This window comes from Electrona antarctica, assembly GCF_951216825.1.
Source record: "Electrona antarctica genome assembly, chromosome: 3".
Taxonomy (NCBI): Eukaryota; Metazoa; Chordata; class Actinopteri; order Myctophiformes; family Myctophidae; genus Electrona; species Electrona antarctica.
This window is the reverse complement of record NC_136808.1, coordinates 60966995-60987255: the sequence shown is the minus strand read 5'-3', so window position 1 is coordinate 60987255 and position 20261 is coordinate 60966995. Positions and strand designations below refer to the sequence as shown.

Genomic DNA, 20261 nt, shown 5'->3' with positions numbered 1-20261 from the left:
TGAGGGTTATAATGGGTCTTAATGCTTCCAACTCGAGTAGAATTATTAATGTTCTGTGCAAGTGTCCATGACAAAGAAAATATATGATGTGGAGACAATAAAGACATTATTATAAACATTATTATCATTATTATTGAAGGTGGTAACAGTCCATTTGCTCAGTACAATATTTCGGGGGCATATTTAGAATGTGTGCAGGCTTGAGTATGTTGAATCTAGTTTGCATTTAATGAGGATTTAGTTGACACAATGAAATAAAATGGCGATAGTATTCCGTGTGGGGCAGACGGCCTGTCACAGCCAGATTTGGGAGACCAGTAGCTTTGTTGTTGCGAGGAAAGCGGTAAAATGAGACTTTCATGGTTGTTTTCGTCTCAGATTTAGTCCGACGGAGCGTCACAATATAACTATAATAATAATATAACCCTATATATAATAATAATATAACCCTATAATAAAGGGACACGAAAGCGACACAAAAGTAGGACCCGGAAGTATCTCTGGAGCGGGCGCTTACGGCTGAAATACTGAATTAGAGCGACAGAGAGAGAGGAGTGTGTGTGTGCAGGGCCGGTCCTGAGCAATCTGGCGCCCCAAGCAGGATTTTTCGCGGCGCCCCCAAAAAAAATGTTTTTTTTGTTTGTTTTTTTGCGCCCCTCCCCCATGGCGCTCGAAGCCGCTGCTTCGTCGGCCTGTAGGAAGAACCGGGCCTGTGTGTGTGTGTGTGTGTGTGTGTGTGTGTACGGGTGAGCGTGTGTGTGTGTGTGTGTGTGTGTGTGTGTGTGTACGGGTGTGCGTGTGTGCGTCAATTTAACAAAGGTGCAGACGATCAGAAATCAGCAGAGAGTGATCGACGTACTACTCTATGCCGAATTGAAGAGACTTTTTTTTCTCTCCCTGGAAATAAAAACGTCTGGGTTTCCGAGGCTAGGCTTGTGGTGATTGGGTCCAATATTTAGTTCAGTGACCATGGGGCTAAATAATGGTTTAGAGAGAACCACTGGTATCATGCTGCTGTCTGTACAGTCATACAGTAGGATGTATTACACTCCACAAGGCCTGTGGCTTCATTGCATAACGTGCTATTATCTTTCCGAAGGTGACTGTGACCACTATAGGATACGGAGACAAAGTTCCACAGACTTGGGTCGGCAAAACCATCGCATCCTGCTTCTCAGTCTTTGCCATCTCATTCTTTGCTCTGCCTGCTGTAAGTACGGTACAAGACAGTGCTTCAGACGAGTGTTCATCTCATTAACAAACAAATAGTAAAAAAATAAAATGTTGTTTTTTTTTTACCATGAGTGACTTATTTTGGCCTATGAGTTGATAATACATACAGTATATGTTGTTTTGGTTTGGCTTCTATTGTACTTCTCAATCTGGGATAATGAGTAATGGTAATTGTGGCTTGGATAAGCTTCAATATGTGTATACACAGGCTTCAGTACATGTCTGGTGTTTCACAGCAGTGAAACAGAGAGCAGTGGAATAGAGTAAAGAGTGTATTTGTGGTGCTGGGATCATAGAGGATGCAGTGAAGCTTACCGTGCTGTTTGATCACAGGGAATCCTGGGCTCAGGGTTCGCCCTGAAGGTGCAACAGAAGCAGAGACAGAAACATTTCAACAGACAGATCCCTGCAGCTGCCATCCTGATCCAGGTGAGTCCCTAGCCCTAGGGTCAGGGACCCTAACCCTAGGGTTAGGGTCAGGGACCCTAGGTCCCTGACCCTAACCCTAGGGTTAGGGTCCCTGACCCTAACCCTAGGGTTAGGGACCCTAACCCTGACCCTAACCCTAATCCTGATCCAGGTGAGTCCAATGACACTTGGACTAGGAAACGAGGGGTGGGAAATGTGCTCACATCATTTACTTAAGTAAAATGAACATCACCTCAGGGTGGGACCATAAAATGAACATCACCTCAGGGTGGGACCATAAAATCCTAAATACAAAACTGAAATCCTGCTCGTACCTAACCTCGCCTCACCGGGCTTTCCACTTTTGGTCTCTGTTCCAAAAGTGCCGTGTGAACCGTTCTGGAACGGATGATATCGCTACGTCATGTTGTAGTCATTGTTTTGTAGTCATCAGGCAGGAACAATCAAACAGAACTTCCTTTTCCCTCAAACCGGAAGAATAACAATAAAAGCTCTCGTACGTAGCCTGTAGCTTTTATTGAGAAAAATTGGTTTAAGGGAAAAGGAAGTTCCGGAAGATTGATGACTACAAAACAATACTACAACATGACGTATCGATATCATCCGCTCCCGACCGGTTCATAAACCCGAAATGGAATGGTGCCCAGGCTAGCTCATACCTAACATAGGGAACCAAACATATAAATATTGAATCCAAATACTTATATTCGGGGGTCCTTGACATGAAAATGTTTGATAACCACTGATATAGAAACATAAGGCTTTTCAGAAAAATGTCATGATTTAGAAGGCATTTTTAAAATTGGAATTCGACGTCAGGCATAAAGGTAATTCTAAAACAGATCAGACTACTGGTGGTTGGAGGCTGGCTAGGATGAAGAAGTGTACTGGACACACAGGCAGCTTTATAGTGGAGTCCAACACAGCAGCCAATTTCCAGCCTGGTTATTTTTTTATCGTCGATAGGATGCACATGATACATAATGCTTCTATTTCTATCTACAGCATTGACGGCTTACGAAGTTACGAATACATTATGCACAGAGCGCCAGGTCGGATAGTTAACCTAATTACCGTATGTACGTGTTCTCTAACTCTTACCTGTATCTTTGTTCCATTACCTACTGTGGTGCTGCTATGACAACTGAACCGGATAGAATAAAGGTCTATCCGTCCAAACTATCATCATCGGAATGACTTGAATTTTAATCCTGATTACTTCCACAAGTAGGAATGATTCATTAGTTTGATGAATGTATTCTCTGGGCTGTCCCTGCAGACCTCGTGGAGGTGTTTTAATGTATTCTCTGGGCTGTCCCTGCAGACCTCGTGGAGGTGTTTTAATGTATTCTCTGGGCTGTCCCTGCAGACCTCGTGGAGGTGTTTTAATGTATTCTCTGGGCTGTCCCTGCAGACCTCGTGGAGGTGTTTTAATGTATTCTCTGGGCTGTCCCTGCAGACCTCGTGGAGGTGTTTTGATGAATGTATTCTCTGGGCTGTCCCTGCAGACCTCGTGGAGGTGTTTTGATGAATGTATTCTCTGGGCTGTCCCTGCAGACCTCGTGGAGGTGATGAATGTATTCTCTGGGCTGTCCCTGCAGACCTCGTGGAGGTGTTTTTATGTATTCTCTGGGCTGTCCCTGCAGACCTCGTGGAGGTGTTTTAATGTATTCTCTGGGATGTCCCTGCAGACCTCGTGGAGGTGTTTTAATGTATTCTCTGGGCTGTCCCTGCAGACTAATGTATTCTCTGGGCTGTCCCTGCAGACCTCGTGGAGGTGATGAATGTATTCTCTGGGCTGTCCCTGCAGACCTCTGTCCCCGCTGTCCTCTGTCCCTGACCTCTGTCCCTGCAGACCTCTGTCCCTGCTGTCCTCTGTCCCTGACCTCTGTCCCTGCTGTCCCTGCAGACCTCGTGGAGGTGTTTTGATGAATGTATTCTCTGGGCTGTCCCTGCAGACCTCGTGGAGGTGTTTTGATGAATGTATTCTCTGGGCTGTCCCTGCAGACCTCGTGGAGGTGTTTTAATGTATTCTCTGGGCTGTCCCTGCAGACCTCGTGGAGGTGTTTTAATGTATTCTCTGGGCTGTCCCTGCAGACCTCGTGGAGGTGATTAATGTATTCTCTGGGCTGTCCCTGCAGACCTCGTGGAGGTGTTTTGATGAATGTATTCTCTGGGCTGTCCCTGCAGACCTCTGTCCCTGCTGTCCTCTGTCCCTGACCTCTGTCCCTGCTGTCCCTGCAGACCTCGTGGAGGTGTTTTGCCGTGGAGAACCCTGACTCGGCCACCTTCAAGCTGTTCCTGAGAAAGAGGCCTCTGCTTCCCTCCACTCGCACCTCGGTGTCCAGCCCAAAGCCCAAGAAATCGGTCAGCTTCTATATGTGTGCGTGTGCGTGCGTGTGCGTGTGTGCGTGCGTGAGAACATGTATAGGCCCTATGGGTTTTTTTTTTCATACAAAAACACTGTAGAATATTATAACAATAATGGTTGTTGTGAAACTGAAGGAACTTTTCGTCCAAAACTGTAACTTTTCAGGATTCAAATTCAAAGTAGTAGATCGACAAGCTCAAAATGTGTCTTTTGCGCTGCGCTTCGAGCTTGTAGATCTACTACTTTTGATGTTTTTGTGATGCTGACATTTTTGTGACTCTGTAGTATGATCAAGTAGGGCGTTACTTTATGAAACCCCCCCCCACCACAAAATAGTGTAAATATGGAGATAAGAAACGACTGTATCGCAGTAGCGTTATGGCCAGGTTCCCCCGTAAATATGGCAGCAACGTTGAGGTACGCTCCAGCAGCCAGATGGGGGTCGGCGACCTATTACATATCATTTCTGGGGTCCTTGACATGAAATATTGAGCACCAGTGATATAGAAACATAGGTATTTCAGAAAACTGTCATGTCTGTGATTGCTGCACGCAAGCAATTGTGACGTGCGTGTGTGCGTGTGCGTGTGCGTGTGCGTGTGCGTGTGCGTGTGTGTGTGTGTGTGTGCGTGTGCGTGTGTGTGTGTGTGTGTGTGCGTATGCGTGCGTGCTGCGTGCGTGCGTGCGTGCGTGCGTGCGTGCGTGCGTGCGTGCGTGCGTGCGTGCGTGCGTGCGTGCGTGCGTGCGTGTGTGTGTTGGACAGGTGAAGATCAGGAGGAAACTGAGGAGTGCAGACGACAGCCCCACGTCTCCCACCATCCCCAGCATCACCTACGACTCTGTGTTCGACAGCGGCACCGACGTGTACAGCACCGTGGGAACAGGTACCGTACCTGAACACCAGTCTTTACAACAGTGGTTCTCAAACATCAAGGAACCCCATATCGAGGAGGGAATTCGGTATAGCTTGAAACTTATGAAATAAAGAACTCATGTTGCTATGATTAGGTGATGTAATGATGATGTAAAAACAAACAATGTCAAAACAAACGTTAAATTCTCTTTATTGTTAATGGGATTTAATACGGCGTATATACTGAAGAGAAGTGCATTAGCGCATTAGAGCAAGTAAGATTAATCTAATAAAAACCAATCTAATTAGGGACTATCTGTAGAAGTATACTTGGATTCAAGTGTGATTGACCAGCTCCATGTGTCCCTTTTAAGCCCCAAGGTTCTCCCTAAGGTAACAGAGCCACGGGCAGCAGAAGGAGATTAGGAGATTAGCATTTCATTGAATAATTAATTTTATACTTGAATAATCCTCCTAACCATGAATTTCATTGAAACCATGAAAATATCAACTTTTGATCCCTTTTTATTTCACATTATCTTTGTTCTTCTCAGATGAGAAATATGACACTGATCTGCCTGGCATTATGTGAGATTAGCTGCAAACAGACACACAGACATAGACACAGACAGACAGTCAGACACACAGGCACACACACGCACAGACACACAGGCACGCACAGACACACAGGCACACGCACGCACAGGCACGCACAGGCACACGCACGCACAGACACACAGGCACGCACAGACACACGCACGCACAGACACACAGGCACACGCACGCACAGACACACAGGCGCACAGACACACAGGCACACGCACGCACAGACACACAGGCACAAACACGCACAGACACACAGGCACACGCACACGCACGCACAGACACACAGGCACACACCCTCACAGACACACAGGCACACGCACGCACAGACACACAGGCACACGCACGCACAGACACACAGGCACACGCACGCACAGACACACAGGCACACGCACGCACAGACACACAGGCACACGCCCTCACAGACACACAGGCACACGCACGCACAGACACACAGGCACACGCACTCACAGACACACAGGCACACGCACGCACAGACACACAGGCACACACCCTCACAGACACACAGGCACACACCCTCACAGACACACAGGCACACGCACGCACAGACACACAGGCACACGCCCTCACAGACACACAGACACACGCACGCACAGACACACAGGCACGCACAGACACACAGGCACACGCACGCACAGACACACAGGCACGCACAGACACACGCACGCACAGACACACAGGCACGCACAGACACATGCACGCACAGACACACAGGCACGCACAGACACACAGGCACGCACAGACACACAGGCACACGCACGCACAGACACACAGGCACACGCACGCACAGACACACAGGCACACACACGCACAGACACACAGGCACACGCACGCACAGACACACAGGCACGCACAGACACACAGGCACACGCCCTCACAGACACACAGGCACACGCAGGCACAGACACACAGGCACACGCACGCACAGACACACACGCACAGACACGCACAGACACACAGGCACACGCACTCACAGACACACAGGCACGCACAGACACACAGGCACACAGGCACACCCACAGACAGGCACGTGCACAGACAGACACACAGGCACGCACACGCACAGACACACAGGCACACGCACTCACAGGCACACAGGCACGCACAGACTGACACACAGGGCAGGCCGACGGCCTGCTCTCCTGGAGGAGATAAAGAATGAATAAATAAAATAATGAAATGTAGCCAACATGCACGCATTGCTTTTCCTATACATTTTGCCGTGGCCGTACCAGCGTGGCCGTACCAGCGTGGCCGTACCAGCGTGGCCGTACCAGCGTGGCCGTACCAGCGTATCCGGCGCTGTGGTGCCAGGCGGGACGTGGGGGATGGAGGAGTTCATTTAAATGTTAAAAAAATCACCCATACAAAACATTTGTTCACTGCTTGATTGATTGATTGAATACTTTAACAGTTTGCAAAAGGTACAGTTATACAATTATGTTAAAAGCATAACAGGAAAAGCTCAGAGGGCTTGTTTCCATTGTGGTATTCAGTATGAATGAGAGATGGAGGAGATGTTTCCATTGTGGTATTCAGTATGAATGAGAGATGGACTCAGAGGGCTTGTTTCCATTGTGGTATTCAGTATGAATGAGAGATGGAGGAGATGTTTCCATTGTGGTATTCAGTATGAATGAGAGATGGACTCAGAGGGCTTGTTTCCATTGTGGTATTCAGTATGAATGAGAGATGGAGGAGATGTTTCCATTGTGGTATTCAGTATGAATGAGAGATGGACTCAGAGGGCTTGTTTCCATTGTGGTATTCAGTATGAATGAGAGATGGAGGAGATGTTTCCATTGTGGTATTCAGTATGAATGAGAGATGGACTCAGAGGGCTTGTTTCCATTGTGGTATTCAGTATGAATGAGAGATGGAGGAGATGTTTCCATTGTGGTATTCAGTATGAATGAGAGATGGACTCAGAGGGCTTGTTTTCATTGTGGTATTCAGTATGAATGAGAGATGGAGGAGATGTTTCCATTGTGGTATTCAGTATGAATGAGAGATGGACTCAGAGGGCTTGTTTCCATTGTGGTATTCAGTATGAATGAGAGATGGAGGAGATGTTTCCATTGTGGTATTCAGTATGAATGAGAGATGGACTCAGAGGGCTTGTTTCCATTGTGGTATTCAGTATGAATGAGAGATGGAGGAGATGTTTCCATTGTGGTATTCAGTATGAATGAGAGATGGACTCAGAGGGCTTGTTTCCATTGTGGTATTCAGTATGAATGAGAGATGGAGGATATGAATCCTTAACACAAGCAGCGCCGGGATTTCTTTCAAAATAGCAGCTCTGGGTGCAGCGCAGATATGGCAGCTTTTACTCTACCCCACCCCCCACCTCCCCGTTCCGACCAAAAAAAAACAAAGATAAAGTCGCTGGATAATCCCTCACGTTCATATTTTAAACGAGAGGCATGTTGAAGTCAGAAATGAAGAGCTTAGTATATCCATCTGGTCAAAACCACGGAGAGCTCCCTAGATTAGGAGATACGAGCCTTTCTTTCTGAGCCGTAAACAGGGAAGTGAACGACAACGTGCATGCGTGAAGAGCAAGGAGTATGGTGCAGAAGGAGAGGCCAACCCCCCACAAAAAGAAAAAAATGCGCTAGGACGTGTGTACACGTCCTCGCAATCCATCCGTTGGATTAGCTATGATGTTTCCACACGTCGTACGGTCTAAATTGGTTAAAATGCACACTTTTCACCCCAAATTCCAATTCCAGTTTGTTATATTGCACCTTGTCTGCGTGTGTGACGGGTGTCTGTGTGTGTGTGTGTGCGCACGTGCGTGTGTGTGTGTGTGCACATGCGTGCGTGCGTTTCCTAAACAGTCCATTTAAACTGTGCAGATGTCTTTCTTGCAGTATTTAATCCATTGAGACCTGGAACGCATCCATGTCACGTTAGCGTTTAACCACATTAACCATTAACCCATTTTGGGGCGGGAACCCCTTTTGGTGTTTTAAACATTGTTATAATTTAGCTATTGAAAAATAGCAGATCTACAAGCTCATAGCGCGCCACCGAGTGGCGCGCTATGAGCTTGTAGGTCTGCTATTTTTGAAAAATCGTTAAAATGTGCCTCAAATCTTTCCGAAAATTGTCATGATTTAGAAAACTTTTTTTTTTTAATTTCGACGTCAGGCCTGAATGGGTTAACTTGAAGTGTGACGTCTCTACCTATGTGGTCTTCCTCTGTAACTTGGAATGGTTTACATTTACAGCCATCTGCTGTGTTGATGAAATGCATGAGCTTTCTGCTGTGATTAGGCCGCGTGCTGAGCCAGATGCTGAGACAACCTTCTGCTTCTTAATGGAGAAAAAACTAATAGACATAAACATGCCTTTTGTAAATGCAGTAACTATTAACCACTTCAGTCCCTATTTTAGCCAAATGTTCGCCCCCAGGGGCGACTGTGGCTCAAGAGGTAGAGCAGGTCGTCCAATGATCCATGGGTCGGCGGTTCGAATCCCGGCTCCTCCTGGCTACATGTCGAAGTGTCCTTGGGCAAGACACTGAACCCCAAATTGCTCCCGATGTGCTGGTTGGTGCCTTGCATGGCTTCCGCCGCAATCGGTGTATGAATGTGTGTATGAATGGGTGAATGTAATGCACAATCTATGTAAAGCGCCTTGGATAAAGGCGCTATATAAATGCACCATTTACCATTTACCATTTACCAGAATAGGGATAGGGTGCTGTTACTTCTGAATGCCCTGTCTGTCTGTCTCATTCTGAATGCCCTGTCTGTCTGTCTCATTCTGAATGCCCTGTCTGTCTGTCTCATTCTGAATGCCCTGTCTGTCTGTCTCATTCTGAATGCCCTGTCTGTCTGTCTCATTCTGAATGCCCTGTCTGTCTGTCTCATTCTGAATGCCCTGTCTGTCTGTCTCATTCTGAATGCCCTGTCTGTCTGTCTCATTCTGAATGCCCTGTCTGTCTCATTCTGAATGTCCTGTCTGTCTGTCTCATTCTGAATGTCCTGTCTGTCTGTCTCATTCTGAATGACCTGTCTGTCTGTCTCATTCTGAATGCCCTGTCTGTCTGTCTCATTCTGAATGTCCTGTCTGTCTGTCTCATTCTGAATGCCCTGTCTGTCTGTCTCATTCTGAATGTCCTGTCTGTCTGTCTCATTCTGAATGTCCTGTCTGTCTGTCTCATTCTGAATGACCTGTCTGTCTGTCTCATTCTGAATGCCCTGTCTGTCTGTCTGTCTCATTCTGAATGTCCTGTCTGTCTGTCTCATTCTGAATGTCCTGTCTGTCTCATTCTGAATGTCCTGTCTGTCTGTCTCATTCTGAATGCCCTGTCTGTCTGTCTCATTCTGAATGCCCTGTCTGTCTGTCTCATTCTGAATGTCCTGTCTGTCTGTCTCATTCTGAATGTCCTGTCTGTCTGTCTCATTCTGAATGTCCTGTCTGTCCGTCTCATTCTGAATGCCCTGTCTGTCTGTCTCATTCTGAATGCCCTGTCTGTCTCATTCTGAATGCCCTGTCTGTCTCATTCTGAATGTCCTGTCTGTCTGTCTCATTCTGACTGCCCTGTCTGTCTCATTCTGAATGCCCTGTCTGTCTCATTCTGAATGCCCTGTCTGTCTGTCTCATTCTGACTGCCCTGTCTGTCTCATTCTGAATGCCCTGTCTGTCTGTCTCATTCTGACTGCCCTGTCTGTCTCATTCTGAATGCCCTGTCTGTCTCATTCTGAATGCCCTGTCTGTCTCATTCTGAATGCCCTGTCTGTCTCATTCTGAATGTCCTGTCTGTCTCATTCTGAATGTCCTGTCTGTCTCATTCTGAATGTCCTGTCTGTCTGTCTCATTCTGAATGCCCGTCTGTCTGTCTCATTCTGAATGCCCTGTCTGTCTCATTCTGAATGCCCTGTCTGTCTCATTCTGAATGCCCTGTCTGTCTGTCTCATTCTGAATGCCCTGTCTGTCTCATTCTGAATGCCCTGTCTGTCTGTCTCATTCTGAATGCCATGTCTGTCTCATTCTGAATGCCCTGTCTGTCTGTCTCATTCTGAATGCCCTGTCTGTCTCATTCTGAATGCCCTGTCTGTCTGTCTCATTCCTGCACATGTCCTGCACATGTCCAATCACTGTCACTGACCTCTAATCCAATCACAGCCACTGCATGCAACCTCTCATCCAATCACTGTCACTGACCTCTAATCCAATCACAGCCACTGCATGCAACCTCTCATCCAATCACTGTCACTGACCTCTAATCCAATCACAGCCACTGCATGCGACCTCTCATCCAATCACTGTCACTGACCTCTAATCCAATCACAGCCACTGCATGCGACCTCTCATCCAATCACTGTCACTGACCTCTAATCCAATCACAGCCACTGCATGCGACCTCTCATCCAATCACTGTCACTGACCTCTAATCCAATCACAGCCACTGCATGCAACCTCTCATCCAATCACTGTCACTGACCTCTAATCCAATCACAGCCACTGCATGCGACCTCTCATCCAATCACTGTCACTGACCTCTAATCCAATCACAGCCACTGCATGCGACCTCTCATCCAATCACTGTCACTGACCTCTAATCCAATCACAGCCACTGCATGCGACCTCTCATCCAATCACTGTCACTGACCTCTAATCCAATCACAGCCACTGCATGCGACCTCTCATCCAATCACTATCACTGACCTCTCATCCAATCATCCAGTCACCGTATTCTCATCCTGTCACTGTCTTTTTTAACGTCCAACTGATGGACTAAGTGTCCAAACACCGGCTGTGTCCAAAATCACTTACCGTACTACAATGCTACCGTACTACAATGCTATTATGTGAGATTAGCTGCAAACAGACACACAGACATAGACACAGACAGACAGTCAGACACACAGGCACACACACGCACAGACACACAGGCACGCACAGACACACAGGCACACGCACGCACAGGCACGCACAGGCACACGCACGCACAGACACACAGGCACGCACAGACACACGCACGCACAGACACACAGGCACACGCACGCACAGACACACAGGCACACGCACGCACAGACACACAGGCACACGCACGCACAGACACACAGGCACAAACACGCACAGACACACAGGCACACGCACACGCACGCACAGACACACAGGCACACACCCTCACAGACACACAGGCACACGCACGCACAGACACACAGGCACACGCACGCACAGACACACAGGCACACGCACGCACAGACACACAGGCACACGCACAGACACACAGGCACACGCCCTCACAGACACACAGGCACACGCACGCACAGACACACAGGCACACGCACTCACAGACACACAGGCACACGCACGCACAGACACACAGGCACACACCCTCACAGACACACAGGCACACACCCTCACAGACACACAGGCACACGCACGCACAGACACACAGGCCCTGTCTGTCTGTCTCATTCTGAATGCCCTGTCTGTCTGTCTCATTCTGAATGTCCTGTCTGTCTGTCTCATTCTGAATGTCCTGTCTGTCTGTCTCATTCTGAATGTCCTGTCTGTCCGTCTCATTCTGAATGCCCTGTCTGTCTGTCTCATTCTGAATGCCCTGTCTGTCTCATTCTGAATGCCCTGTCTGTCTCATTCTGAATGCCCTGTCTGTCTCATTCTGAATGCCCTGTCTGTCTCATTCTGAATGCCCTGTCTGTCTGTCTCATTCTGAATGCCCTGTCTGTCTCATTCTGAATGCCCTGTCTGTCTGTCTCATTCTGACTGCCCTGTCTGTCTCATTCTGAATGCCCTGTCTGTCTGTCTCATTCTGACTGCCCTGTCTGTCTCATTCTGAATGCCCTGTCTGTCTCATTCTGAATGCCCTGTCTGTCTCATTCTGAATGCCCTGTCTGTCTCATTCTGAATGTCCTGTCTGTCTCATTCTGAATGTCCTGTCTGTCTCATTCTGAATGTCCTGTCTGTCTCATTCTGAATGTCCTGTCTGTCTGTCTCATTCTGAATGCCCGTCTGTCTGTCTCATTCTGAATGCCCTGTCTGTCTCATTCTGAATGCCCTGTCTGTCTCATTCTGAATGTCCTGTCTGTCTCATTCTGAATGTCCTGTCTGTATCATTCTGAATGTCCTGTCTGTCTCATTCTGAATGTCCTGTCTGTCTGTCTCATTCTGAATGCCCTGTCTGTCTGTCTCATTCTGAATGCCCTGTCTGTCTGTCTCATTCTGAATGCCATGTCTGTCTCATTCTGAATGCCCTGTCTGTCTGTCTCATTCTGAATGCCCTGTCTGTCTGTCTCATTCCTGCACATGTCCTGCACATGTCCAATCACTGTCACTGACCTCTAATCCAATCACAGCCACTGCATGCAACCTCTCATCCAATCACTGTCACTGACCTCTAATCCAATCACAGCCACTGCATGCGACCTCTCATCCAATCACTGTCACTGACCTCTAATCCAATCACAGCCACTGCATGCGACCTCTCATCCAATCACTGTCACTGACCTCTAATCCAATCACAGCCACTGCATGCGACCTCTCATCCAATCACTGTCACTGACCTCTAATCCAATCACAGCCACTGCATGCGACCTCTCATCCAATCACTGTCACTGACCTCTAATCCAATCACAGCCACTGCATGCGACCTCTCATCCAATCACTATCACTGACCTCTCATCCAATCATCCAGTCACCGTATTCTCATCCTGTCACTGTCTTTTTTAACGTCCAACTGATGGACTAAGTGTCCAAACACCGGCTGTGTCCAAAATCACTTACCGTACTACAATGCTACCGTACTACAATGCTACCGTACTACAATACCGTACTACAATACCGTACTACAATACCATACTACAATGCTACCGTACTACAATACCATACTACAATGCTACCGTACTACAAAACCGTACTACAATACCGTACTACAATGCTACCGTACTACAATACCGTACTACAATACCATACTACAATGCTACCGTACTACAAAACCGTACTACAATACCGTACTACAATGCTACCGTACTACAATACCGTACTACAATGCTACCGTACTACAATACCATACTACAATGCTACCGTACTACAAAACCGTACTACAATACCGTACTACAATGCTACCGTACTACAAAACCGTACTACAATACCATACTACAATGCTACCGTACTACAATACCATACTACAATGCTACCGTACTACAAAACCGTACTACAATACCGTACTACAATGCTACCGTACTACAATACCGTACTACAATACCGTACTACAATGCTACCATACTACAATACCGTACTACAATGCTGCATACATACAATAGTATCTTTCACTTACTACTACACACTATCAAATCATCACACATAATGTTGGGAAAGTGTCCCATCTGGTGGCCAGAAGATGTACTGCATGTTCCCGTTTACATGTCATCGGTTTCAACTAATATCTACCAAAAGGTGGAAGAGCCAATCAGCCAAACAGCGCTAGTTGCGAATGCAGTGAGCGATTTGTCTGTCACGCTGTGACACCACCCGCCCGCCACCAGAGGGCGCAGCTATCACACACAAAAAAACGCGCGCACACACACACACACACAGACACACACACACACACAGTAAAAAAAATAAAAAATAAAAAAAATAAAACATTAGAAAAAAGTACGTAATTTATTCTAATTGCTGTTATTGCAATTTACGAGCTGTGTTCGCTTCCCGCGTTCGCGTGTCTTACTTGTAGGGGCGATGCGGCATGACCAAAGGAATCCTGGCAAATTTTACGACCTACGGTTCAAGAGTTATAAGGCGAATTGTAAAGTGGGCTCTTATAGCGCCACCATGAGGCCGACTGATGTAATTATTCATTACATTAACATTATTATGAGCCTCCCCTCCAAGTGTTGCAACTGTAGCTCCGACGGTTTCTGAGAGAAAAATACTTGATGTGAGTTTTCACATTTTCCCATGTAAGTGGATGGGAATATTTAATTCACTAATAAATTCGTTATGAATGTATACTTTGTTAAATGGGAAAAATGGCTTCGTTAAGACCTCCATATTATTATGGTCAATGCCTGTGTGAAAAGTGGGAGTGATTGGTGCAGGCAGTGAGCAGCTACGACATGAATGTCTGACATTCATTCAGACATTGAGTTAATTATAGTATGATATGCTGATGATATGATGATATGATATGATGATGTGATTGATGGTGTTCTTCATCTCATGCTCTTCAGATGGTCAACAGTCTTGATGATGATATGATGATAAGATATGATGATATGATGATGATATGATGATGTGATTGATGGTGTTCTTCATCTCATGCTCTTCAGATGGTCAACAGTCTGATGATATGATGATGTGATTGATGGTGTTCTTCATCTCATGTCTCTTCAGATGGTCAACAGTCTTGATATGATGATATGATGATGATATGATGATGTGATTGATGGTGTTCTTCATCTCATGTCTCTTCAGATGGTCAACAGTCTTGGACGTCATTGTCTTCCGTTCAGTTTTGCTCGCCACCCCCAGGTAAGAACACTGTTCACGTTTATAGCCCCGTTTGGAACGTCATTATTCATATTCGCTCATATTTCGCTCCGAGACGAGGTCCACTGCGCTGGACCCCGGCGGGTGTCGGGTCCGCTGAAAGCAGTGTTGATTTCGTCGACTAAATTTAAGACAGAAAATGTTCGTCGACTACCTTTTTCCACTGACGAAAACTAAATGGAAACTTAATGAAAACTAAGCTATGATGACTAAAACTAAGACTAAATACACTGACAATTTCGTCAACAAATACAAACTAGACTAAAATGTTAGGAAGGGACTAGTGGACAAGAGATCCACTATAAGTCACACACACCCCTCCAAGCCAAGGTCAACAAATTATCTAACGTGATATAATGCCAGAGTCAGTGGTTCTCTCAAACATTTTGATGTCAACGACGACAACATTTATTTTTATTTGACCGCGGACCCCCATCAGATTGGTTTTGTGCCACATTGGACCCCCGTTTCTTTTTTTAAGAATAGCAGATGTACAAGCTCGTAAACTCGTCCCAAACTCTTCTCCCTTCTGGCTCCAAAACTGTGGAATGCACTCCCCGTTGTAGTCAGAACTGCAGCATCACTCCCAATCTTCCGCCGTAGTCTGAAAACCTCCATCATGGCCCATAGCACCTACCCCCTTAGACAGCACTTTTTAGACTTAGATAGCATTTGATACAGACTTATAGCATGTTATGTAGACAGCACAATAATTGCATTGTATGTAGTCATAGCACTTCATAGTATATATGTACAGCATAGTATAGTATATATGTATAGTTTATATGTACAGTGTCATTATATATATATGTTCTAGCTACGTTCTTAGCTTACGCATGTTTCTTGATAAATGCTTTTTATATATGTGATGTATTCCCATGCTTTTGTTCTTGCTAAATGTAAGTCGCTCTGGATTAAGAGCGTCTGCTAAATGCCTAAATTGTAAAATTGTAAATTGCAAAGTGACTGTGCTGTGAGCTTGTATCTGCTATTTTTTAATAGCCAACGTATAAAATATGGATCAAGCGGTTAACTGACTGTGATGCTGTATTAACACTAGAAGGACCCCCAAGGACCCCTGGGGGTCCCCCGTCCCCGGACCCCACTTTTTAAGAACCACTGTTCTAGAGTCACCTGCTCAGCGAGGCTCCAACCAGTAAACAAACATCCAGATGTATACATACATAAACACAACATCTAACGTCGGTATCGGCCAAAATGTCTTTAACCCATTTTGACCTGAGGCCGATTCTAAAAAAATGTCTTCTAAATCCTGACAGTTTTCTGAAAACCTCATGTCGCTATATCAGTCGTTCTCAAACTATTTCATGTCAAGGACTCCCAGAATTATATGTAATTGGCCACCGACCCCCATCTGAAAATATGTTGTTCCAGGAGACCTCCCGGAAGCAAAGATTTGAGTTAAAAAATGTATGCTCTGAAAGAATATTATATTCAAAGATTTGCGCCACATTTTTCTCGATTTTTCAGAAAGAATAGCAGATCTCCAAGCTCGTAGCACGGCACTCTGTGCCGCGCTACAAGCTTGGAGATCTGCTATTTTTTCAATAGCTAAAGCAAACGCAATGCTTAAAACACCAAAAGGGTCCTGAATCATGTCTTAAACGGTGCCTCCCTAGTATACAGTGTATAGTACAGGAGCAGCATTGTTACATGAGGTTCAATGTGTTTGGGCAGTGAAGAGGAACCCTGGCCTGCTGGAGGTGCATCCTCCGGGTCCCCTGCAGAGGAACAGCAGCTTCGCAGACGACCTGGACCTGGAAGGAGAACAACAACACATCGACCTGACACCGGTCAGCTCCGTGTCACAGTGAGTTAGACCAATGGTTCTCAAGCCCATGTGGGTTAATAAGAACTATTGTGACATTATTTGAACATAGACGAACATAATGAGAATAATAAACTTTATTTATAAAGCACTTTTAAAACAATGTTACAAAGTGCTTTCCAATACAGAATAAAATGCAGTGCAGTAGAATAAAACAACAACAATAAACACATTTAAAACAAGTAATCAGGTGAAGCCCGGTCACCCATGGTGACAAGCTGGGTAGCTTCCAGGAGAGCCTTGCTTGCCGATCTAAGGCTACGCGTTGGCCTATGGGGCTCCAGCATGTCCTTGATGTAGATGGGGGGCCAAGCCATGTAGTGCCTTAAAAGTGGTAATTTAAAATTTAAAATCAATCCTAAAATGAACAGGCAGCCAGTGGAGGGAGGCGACTCAGGCGAGGACAGGGGTAATGTGGTCCCGCCTTCTGGAGTTTGTCAGTAATCTGGCTGCTGAGTTCTGTACCATTTGAAAAAAAATTCTATGTCAATGGTTCTCAAACATTTTCATGTCAAGGACCCCCAAAAATATATGTAATTGGCCACCGAACCCCATCTGAAAATATGTTGTTCCAGGGACCTCAAAGAAGCAAAGATATGAGTTAAAAACGTTCGCTCTGAAAGAATATATATATTCAAAGATTTGCACCACATTTTCACGATTCTTTTCAAAAATAGCAGATGTACAAGCTCGTAGCGCGGCACTCAGTGCCGCGCTACGAGCTTGTAGATCTGCTATTTTTCAATAGCTAAAGTATAACATAATGCTATAAACACCAAAAGGGGTTCCCGCCCAGAATGGGTTTAACGCCTGTCATGTTGCCATGACAACAAAACAATACACACTCCATGATCAAAGCAGTGAAATCCTCCATGATCAAAGCAGTCAAATCCTCCTCTACGACAAGATTAGAAGGACATGAAGAGACAGTTGACAGTGTTTGGTAGACGGCAGAGATTGAGAAATGTACATACAGTACATATGGGATTATGTATGTAGGTATTAGGTATTAGGTATTAGGTATTAGGTGTGTACAGTGTTGTTTTTGGCAGCAAATTTCTATTTTAGTTTTAGTCATAGGCTGCGTTCGAATTGCTAGGGTTGTTCCCTACTCCCTACTCCCCATACGGGGACCCAGACTCAGTGGACTCAAATAGTGATTAATTCGGACAATACTCCCTGTATGGGGAGCACCGACTCTGACGTCAATATCGGTAGAGGGCGCTATAGGTCCGCAGGTTCATGTACTTTTTATTTGCATTGTAATCCCCATAGGGTTTTTTCAGATCGCCTCATAAAGAACTGTATGAAAAATAAACAAATCATCCCGGCCGTTTCACTCATTTGGATATGAAGAATCAACTGACTACAAAAAAACAGTCAAAACGCTGCTGCTGAAATGATGATAAAAAGGTTATTCTTTTAAAATAACATAGGCCTATGATTATTTATTTATTATCAATAAATTAATATTATATCCATTATCCAGCAATATGAAAACAGTGCACCACCTTGACAATATGAAAATATCAGCAGCATGATTATGAACCCCCGCTAATCCTGGGGGGGGGGGGGGGGGGGGGTACGGCAAAAATAGCCGATCTATAACCAACACGACGTCCGTGTTGTGAGCTTGTAGATCGGGTACTTTTGGTAAAGAATTACCCAAAGTAGCCGATCTACAAGCTCTGCTCACAATACGGACGTTAACAGAAACAGCAGTCCAATAAATTACTGCCTACATAATGAAGTTTTAATGTATTTAGCGCAATTCAATGAAATAATGTTAGATAACATATATTTTTTAATGGCAGGAATTAATTAATATTAATAAAACTTATGTTCGGAGACACAATGAATGTGTCTCACATGCATGTACAAAATATATATTGGACTTTAGCACATAGCTTTACAACCTCACCAACCTTAATCCAAAAACTATTAAAATATAAGGCGTTCTACAGCAAGCAACTCATTCCTCTCCTAACGTCATGCGCTGGGCCTGGGTGATCCAATTAATCAGATTAGTAATACTATTGCAAATTAATTGTTTTATTATAAATAAATAAAACAAAACAATTGCAAATAAATGCACAGATCATTTGTCTCGAGATCTGTAGCTTCGAGATCCGCCAGGGAAGAAAAGAGAGGGGAAACGAAAGTTTAAAAAGTACATTTGTGTTGATTTCTTTCGCTGGTTCAACTTCTGCCTCTTCTGAGGTGGAGCGCAATAAGCGCATGCATGCAGAAGCAGCGCACGTGCACGCAAACGCGTGCATGTGCGCTCAAGAGCGAGCTTGCGCAATGCATTATGGGGCAGATTTGCTTCGCTGTGTTTTTGTAGTGACCATCGGATGGTCCCTACAATTCCCGGTGCATTGTGGGATACTTCAGTCCACTACATTAGGGTGCAAAAATGCTCACTACATATTCGGACACTATAACAAAATGGCGGAACCCCAAAGTAGTGCACTATATGGGGCATAGGGAATGAACCCCAAAGTAGTGCACTATATGGGGCATAGGGAATGAACCCCAAAGTAGTGCACTATATGGGGCATAGGGAATGAACCCCAAAGTAGTGCACTATATGGGGCATAGGGAATGAACCCCAAAGTAGTGCACTATATGGGGCATAGGGAATGAATTCGAACGCAGCCATAGTCTCTTGAATAGTTTTCACTTAGTTTTAGTCACATTTCAGTCACCTGGAATGTATTAGTGTTAGTCTAGTTTCAGTCGACTATGGCGATGAAAAAAGCGCATCGTCGCGTTTTGACCTTTCTAGCGATGAAAAAAAACGCATCGTCGCGTTTTGACCTTTCTAGCGATGAAAATTTTGACCTTTCTAGCGATTAAAAACGCACATCGTCGCGTTTTGACCTTTCTAGCGATGAAAAACGCGCATCGTCGCGTTTTGACCTTTCTAGCGATGAAAAAAGCGCATCGTCGCGTTTTGACCTTTCTAGCGATGAAAAAAGCGCATCGTCGCGTTTTGACCTTTCTAGCGATGAAAAACGCGCATCGTCGCGTTTTGACCTTTCTAGCGATGAAAAAAGCGCATCGTCGCGTTTTGACCTTTCTAGCGATGAAAAAAGCGCATCGTCGCGTTTTGACCTTTCTAGCGATGAAAAAAGCGCATCGTCGTGTTTTGAGCTTTCTGGCGATGAAAAAAGCGCATCGTCGCGTTTTGACCTTTCTAGCGATGAAAATTTTGACCTTTCTAGCGATGAAAAACGCACATCGTCGCGTTTTGACCTTTCTAGCGATGAAAAACGCGCATCGTCACGTTTTGACCTTTCTAGCGATGAAAAAAGCGCATCGTCGCGTTTTGACCTTTCTAGCGATGAAAAAAGCGCATCGTCGCG

At 45.5% G+C, this 20261-nt stretch overlaps 1 protein-coding gene across 1 annotated transcript in view; it reads left to right on the top strand.

Annotated features, from left to right (window-relative positions):
• kcnq1.1 (potassium voltage-gated channel, KQT-like subfamily, member 1.1) overlaps positions 1-20261 on the top strand; it is a gene marked incomplete at both ends in the record, with an annotated part of 70471 nt that overhangs the window by 33099 nt on the left and 17111 nt on the right. Inside the window, 6 exons of the mRNA XM_079496432.1 lie at positions 1100-1210; positions 1567-1662; positions 3907-4029; positions 4797-4917; positions 14970-15026; positions 16743-16875. Of these exons, the coding sequence (XP_079352558.1) occupies positions 1100-1210; positions 1567-1662; positions 3907-4029; positions 4797-4917; positions 14970-15026; positions 16743-16875 (641 nt within the window). The remainder of the gene's footprint in view (positions 1-1099; positions 1211-1566; positions 1663-3906; positions 4030-4796; positions 4918-14969; positions 15027-16742; positions 16876-20261) is intronic.